Source organism: Bombyx mandarina, chromosome 08, assembly GCF_030267445.1.
Source record: "Bombyx mandarina strain Sakado chromosome 08, ASM3026744v2".
NCBI lineage: Eukaryota > Metazoa > Arthropoda > Insecta > Lepidoptera > Bombycidae > Bombyx > Bombyx mandarina.
Genome location: NC_143215.1, coordinates 12,734,317 through 12,742,028, shown reverse-complemented (window position 1 = coordinate 12,742,028; position 7,712 = coordinate 12,734,317). Strand labels below are relative to the sequence as shown.

At 36.7% G+C, this 7,712-nt stretch overlaps 1 protein-coding gene across 25 annotated transcripts in view; it reads left to right on the top strand.

Annotated features, from left to right (window-relative positions):
- The first annotated feature begins 1,006 nt into the window (after positions 1 to 1,006).
- Positions 1,007 to 7,712, top strand: part of LOC114242919 (uncharacterized) — a 49,795-nt gene continuing 43,089 nt past the window's right edge. For 13 of the 25 annotated variants that reach the window (XM_089729580.1, XM_028174239.2, XM_089729581.1 and 10 more), the window contains exon 1: positions 1,019 to 1,232. In XM_089729580.1, the coding sequence (XP_089585706.1) occupies positions 1,214 to 1,232 (19 nt within the window). In that variant the 5' untranslated portion in view covers positions 1,019 to 1,213. Of the gene's footprint in view, positions 1,233 to 7,712 lie in introns of all 25 variants that reach the window. The other 12 variants (XM_089729582.1, XM_028174234.2, XM_089729588.1 and 9 more) reach the window with 4 other exon arrangements.

The following is a 7,712-nucleotide window of genomic DNA, read 5'->3' as shown; positions in this document are numbered from 1 at the left end:
AGAATTCTACTGTACTCGTAATAAGTCAGTCTGTTTTGTTGCGAAAGGCATCCGTAACACGGCTACATAAGTATGCTAAAAATCACAAAAGAAACTTTTCAGACCATAGATTGTGGACATCAATGCATTCTCTGTATTAGTTAAGAATGAGTTTTAGTTATGTGGCAAGATAAAGGGGCATGCTTTTTTGCTGTGTATTTTTTTAGACCGGTCACTCACATTCGCACGAATACGCAAACCCGCAAGTGTAGGACGACATTTGCAAATGATTATGCAAAGTTTTCGCTGCATTGGTGGTTTTTCAAGCTGTGTCGGTTTTTTAACAGACATCAAAGCGCGCGAACCGCGATCCTTCGTGTAGTCTCCCACACATTCGTGTGACCAGTAGTCCCCAGGATTGCGAAGGCAACGGACGTTTCGCTATTTTCATAGATCGTGACGTCTACTGTGTAGCGTATCTTCATCAAAAGAATTCCCATAAAAACAGCATGGCTGTTAATGATGTCTGGGAAAGAATTCAAAACTCTTTTTCTCTTCAATGTTCTATTGACGAATTAAAAAAGAGGAGAAATTCGTGAGACATTCGTAAACAAGTGTAGGAGGAAGCGCAAACGGGTTCGCAAATTGAGTACCGAACCCATTTGCACAGCCGCTAAGTTTGCGAATGAATGTTTGACGGCCCTTCACATGCGCGAAAACATTCGTACAATGTACGAATATTTGCGCGCATGTGAGTGGCCGGCATTATAATTTAGAAGCCAACATTTAACATTACCAGGACGTCGTGTTTCTACTATTTTAGTAGATTTTACCCTTATTAGTTTAAAAAAAAAACAAAGTTTTTAAGCATGTATTTTTTTATCAATGTAATAAATGTAGTAATAACAAATATAACAATTATAAAGTATATATTTACTTTATTTTTTTAAAGCTATAGAGAACATTCTTTGCAAGAACAAAACGCAGCCCGCGATGACGTAATAGATAAAAATACGTCTCTCGGTTCGGGATCGGCTTTGAAAGTATAGTTTATTCGTGATTCGTCGACAGTCAGTTGAACCTTGGAGGTATTTCGATCGCCGCATTTCAACCGCAGTGTCGTCGGCAGTCCGATCTCGGTATTGCTAAAGTATAGAAAAATTAAAAGAGCCGGTGAAAATTATTCAGTGATCATAATAAACGTGTTGTGCTTTTTTATAAATAAAACGCAAAAATGTTCAGCGGAATCGCAGGTAAAGTTCGGAATACATTTTTGTTTTAATTACATAATTAAATGATGAATAAACGTAAGTTTATTTTTGAAGTGCTATTAGGTTTGCATGTAAGCATGTCTCATTTTTACGTAGATAGCGTTTCATCTCTGTAGGTCCGTATGAAATTACAAAAAATATGCTCGTCGTAATTAATAAGTATAATTACCAATTGAAACAGATAGATTTTGGAGTAGTTTTGCTATGTATCATAATTTAAAAAATAAAACAAAATTAAAACAATTTAACTATGCGCACTATTATTTAATTAACATGCTCTTACCACGATTTTAATTTTAATGAGCTCAAGATATTTAAATCTAAATATCGTGGTAAGACCCTTTAAAATAATATTGTTTATAAAATTAACTTTAATGATTCGTTTTACTCAAGTATTCCATCGAAACGATTAGGTAACTATTACTACCTGATCTGATCTGATTTCTGTGATATATTCCTTACATAGGTACCTAGATAGGTATATTTATGTATAATGTCATATCCGTATGGACCACGATCAAATCATTCAAATCGCAGCTACCTACCGACCGGGAATAAATTTTTATTACGAATGACAAATGACGAATACATAAAACTGACAGCTTCAATACCCTCTTGAATTTACGAAATCTATTTTTTTTTGTTCCACTGGCAAACGGTTCAATAACTGTCTATATTACTAGAGTTGATCTACATATTTTACATATTTTGCGTCGTATTTTTTTTGTTATTGCGACGGAATATGACTTCGCTGTATCGAGCATAGGTAACCGTGTTGCGTTATGGTCAAGCAGCCAGAAGTGCCTTCCCTATACTATATTAATTGATTACCGGAGATCATAGGTCCAACCAACATGAATTCCTTACCTTGAAATGACATGAGAACGATATCTCTATTTCATTAGTTTAATATCCGTAACTATCACTTAAATCCGAAAGCATATTGCAGAATGTATTTCTTTACGATCGAAATGTGCAGAAGGGTGGTTACATAATATTACCAGCACATAATTTTCATAGGAATTAGGAGGAATGTTTTGTAAAGGAGATGAAACCACTACGGAAGATGGAGAAGTATCAGTAGGTCTACAAGGTCTAATATGTCTACACATTATAAGGTTACGAATGTTCTTGGGTGCTCATGAAAAACCCCATATATCGCCATTGGCAATAAAATGAAAATAATACATTAGCAACAATTACGGACACAAAATGTTTGCATTTGTTGGATTCAGTTATTATACCTACAGACTAGGTATGTGGTTTCTACCACTTCAAACTTGGAATTCTAAAATAATTAACCTCATGCTACTTTATACCCTATACGACTATAGAGTACACTTATACTATTTACAAAGTTAAAAGCCTTAAAAATTATTATACTACGCAATATTTTACCATGGCTCGGTGGTTTTGTAATCTCTAAAACCTAGAACCACCGGGTTAAGTAATACGTCTTTACCCTTGTATGTGGCTAAATGTACAAACAGTGCAAGCTAAAAAAGAAAAACACTGAACACTTGTGTTACGTCATCTGTCAATTAGACAGTCACAGTATAAACGTTATTCTAGGGTTTAATAGACGACATGATTCTAACTATAGATGATATAAAAATTACTTCGTAAAGGTTGCTCAGCACAGTATAATTTATCATTCGCAGTATTTCATTAACCCATCATTCAGATGATCAACATTAAAAATATACGGCTTAAAGGTCGCGTTACCAATAACATAAAATCTTAAAAAATAATAATTAAAGATCATAGTTAAATAGTAATCAGTGATCGCATAAAGAAAAATCTCATGAATGTATTCTAAAAATATATGAATCACAATACTATTAGATCATGCACATTTATAACATTGTAATAGGTTGTAAGGAAGTATGTTATGTATTAGCCGTTACAATTTTCTATCCACAACTTTTTCTGTATAGCACGTTTGAATAGGACATAGAATGAGTGTATCTTATATTTTATGACACATTTGGATTTATATGAACTTAAATAATAAGTGTTATGCTTGTGAAAAGAAAAAACTTTTTTTTAATTGCTTAGATGGGTGGACGAGCTAATAGCCAACCTGGTGTTTAGTTACTGGAGCCCATAGACATCCAGAACGTAAAAGCGCCACCCACCTTGAGATATAAGTTCTAAGGTCTCAAGTATAGTTACAACGACTGCCCCACCCTTCAAACCGAGACGCATTACTGCTTCACGGCAGAAATAGGCAGGGTGGTGGTACCCACCCGCGAGGACTCACAAGAGGTCCTATCACCACCCTATCGATATTCATACCGATATTTCAACCGATTTCGACATAATATCGAAATGTTATCGAAGAACGCAGTAACTCTTGTTATAGATACACACGAGAATCAATATTAAGGACTTGACCAAACATTTTAGCTATTCAAACAATTCGTGTTGCGCACAAACATAATTGTACTCAAGACGATGCAATAAGGAAACACATTTGTCATTCAGTCCACAGTCTTCGATGACTTTAAACTATTATAAATATTATGACGACTCATGTCACGCAACGCTAAAGTAAATACTTTTAATAATTATTAAAATCGTCACAGCGTAAAGTTTAGGGAAAACTAGTTTTAAGGATAGCATCATTTAAATTAACTGTAGCACTAAAGTACCTATTACTCTGAACTCATATTGACAAAAGCTATCTTCCATAATTCCGGCGCACAGTAAATTTCGTCTGGAAAATCATTGCACCATACATAAAAAGAGTAGCTCACTGAGTTTCTCGTCGGATCTTCTCAGTGGGTCGCGTTTCCGATCCTATGGTAGATTCTGCGAAGCACTGCTCTTGCTGGGGCTAGTGTTAGCAATTTGTCTCAGGTTGAGTTTGCGAGCGCACCTACAGATACCTACCTCCGATTTTTTTTCCTACCTCATAACCTCGAGGAGTTATTCTAGATTCACTGAGTTGGTAGGTGAGCTCACGGGGCTCAAACCTGACGACGTTACTATCACGAACCGTAGCAAGAGATGTGCTTCGCAGAATCTACCACCGGATCGGAAACGTGACCCACTGAGAAGATCCCGCGAGAAACTCAGTGGGCTGTGTCTGTGAGCTAATTTATTCGCCGAGCCCTTCGTCGCAAGCGACGGGTTCGGCGAGAACGATGACCGGTGCTTGGGGTACCTAAAAGCACCTTTATTGGAACGGGAGGATCCGAAATGACGTGTTTGGGGAACGTCCACTGCTTTCCATTCTGTCCGCAGGATCGGGAATGTAGTTTCCGGCGGCCACGATGAGAGGGTTCTCGTGTTGTGCCGCTTTATCGAAGTGAGCGTTTACTCCCAAAGAACTATCCGCATAATTGTTCCGCGCGCAGTTAGAATAGCCATTAGGCTACCAATGATTAGTTAAGGAAAAAAGTTACTGCACATTGGACACGGAAAATATTTGTGATGATAGTTTTACAATAGATAACTCTCTATTAGATTACGTCACAGTCACGATATAATCATAGAAAAGTAAGAAATACAATACAGAATCTTCTAGAAATAAAAGATTTTCTATGTATGCTACGTGTAACTTGCTAGGAAGTTCGATGACGTCATCGCGAGGCTAAGCTCGATCGATACCCACTGCAGAATGCAGCAGTCCCGAAGCTCGATCGTGGTGACTCCGCGTCGCGTCGTGATGCAGTTGTTGCGCAAGATAATTCAATAACGACTCTATCACAAATGTAGGTCAACGACTCTCTGACTGCCATAATGGATGGAATAATGTCTTTCTAATTAGGATTGGAAAATTTTCAACGGGACAGCTATTTGGGTTTCAGGAAACTTATTGTTGTAAATGAAATTCTTTAAGTCTAATACAAATTTTTGAATATCACTACTTTTTACTGATAGGACGTCTTGTGAGTCCGCACGGGTAGGTACCACCACCCGGCCTATTTCTGCCGTGAAGCAGTAATGCGTTTCGGTTTGAAGGGTGGGGCAGCCGTTGTAACTATACTTGAGACCTTAGAACTTATATCTCAAGGTGGGTGGCGCATTTACGTTGTAGATGTCTATGAGCTCCAGTAACCACTTAACACCAGGTGGACTGTGAAGCTCGTCCACCCATCTAAGCAATAAAAAAATTAGAACTCAGGTGTCTATCAAGTGTTGCCAATTTTCGAGGTGAGTGGCATCACTTACGCTGTAGGTGTCTATGGGCTCCGGTAACTACTTAACACCAGTTGGGCTAAGGGCACGACAACCCATCCAAGCAATAAATTTAAAAAATCAAAACGTTACAAATACCTACAAGGAAGTTTTCCTAGGAACAAGACCCGACTAATTTTCTTCAAGAACATTTTGAGTTTCGATTCTTTCAACTTAGGGCATTTCTACACCTCTGTGGAGTACAATGAAAGCGTTTTGAAGTCGGAAAAAACATTTGATCTTGCATATTTCAAATACAGAACTGTGGTTATTCATCCTTCTTCCTTTTTGTTCTATCTGTCAAATCAATTTTATAGATTAAAGAATCTCACAATTCACAAGTAAGAAAGTAGTCTGTGATATCTCGATTGAGGTTTTATACAAAATGGTAAATGTTAATCTATACTAATATTATAAAGCTAAAGAGTTTCTTTGTTTGAACGCGCTAATATCAGGAACTACTGGTCCGATTTGATTTTGATTGAAATTCTTTCAGTATTAGATAGCCCATTTATTGAGGAAGGCTATATAACATCGCGGTAAGACCAATACAAGTGGAGTACCAATATAGAATGTTCCAAAATAGGGGCTTAAAGAGCTCCTTAACATTCTAAATATATTTCAAAAATATTTTCACTTTCTACGTAAATTAAGTGGCGGGGAAAACTTAGCGTTATGCCAAAGTATTTATTCCACGCGAATGGAGACGCGGGCAAAAGCTAGTAATAAATAATTTCTCGCCTTTAGCGAGGTAACGCCAAAGCAACATCTTCCAGCGAGCGGGTGAGATTACTCTGTAAGCTAACGGACGGATTTTTTGTCCTTCGGAAACGCGACCCGGTGCGAAGATCTGGCGAGAAACTCAGTGGACTGTGTCTGAGGGTTAATTTACTCGCCGAACCCTTCGCCGCAAGCGCCGGACACGATAAGAACAGTGACCGGTGCTTGAGGTACCTAAAAGCACCGATACTGGATCGGGAGGATCCGAATTGAAATATCGTCTTCTCGTATTAAAACTGTATAATCTCAAAACTTACTAATTTTACCGAAGAGTGTTTTAAAGGTTTAACATGTAGTATTTTTAATATTAATCACCTTTGCAACTTTTATTTTTTATTTTTTACCAGTTACATTATCTGTCTTTTAAAGTAAGATAAAATTATGTATAAATTTTGTTAATAGTAGTCAAAACATAGGTAAACTAAAAAAAACTAAAAAACGAAACTACGCTCTTTTGACAGTATTTATCTACGAATAAATAATAAGTCTATTTATTCGTAGGTATTTATGATAAAAATACTGGTGATATCAAATGATTCCGCATATTAACTCAATTTCGAATATTTTTGGAAATTGTACACTTTTAATGCGAAAAGACGATATAACGACGCGACGGTCGGAATGTTATCGTTCAGAACTTGCATCATCACTACATAGTATAAAATAAAGTCGCTTTCTCTGTCCCTATATCTGTCTGTCCCTTTGTATGCTTAAATCTTTAGAACTACGCAACGGATTTTGATGCGGTTTTTTTAATAGATAGAGTGATTGAAGAGAAAGGTATATATGTATAATAACATCCATTAAATAGTGGAGAAATTAATAATACATTACAGTTTCCGAAGCGAAACGAGGGCTGGTCGCTTGTATACTGTATGCAAGCTTATCTTGAAAATGTCGTTAGCGAGATCCAGGCATCTCTCAAATATCTTACGTTCTGTGATAGCTACGCGCTAAACCTTTAGCTTAAAAACGGACGTATTTTTGACAGTTTTCCTTTGGTACCGTCAATTTCTTAATAAAGTACGGTAAGGTTCTAGTACTGGTAGGCAGGTAACTGGCACGAGGTACTGTTATATCGACCATATGTAAATAGGGTGTCGATTGACAACATGTAAGCCGCGCAAGTCGCGCGAGTGCACGTGTACCGAAACGAAGCTAAGGTCACGGGCATTCGGTTGAATTCTGCGCGTTATTCAGTAAATTATGAATCACAAACACCGTTTTTACTCTCGTATGTGTTGTTTGTTTGCCAAATTTTAATACAAATCCACTATATTCAACAACTTTGCTTTAATAACGATTTTCACACTGTTGACTTTGTATATCGATAGAAATAGAAACTAAATAATTAGGTATGTATTACAGAATGCTGTTTTTTTTTTTAATATATTGAGGCCAACGTTATATTTAGTACCTTTGTACATACAGCCTTTGTTTAAAATATTTAGTATTAAGCGATTTTATTGTGTATATAAGTAAATCTAAATAAATACA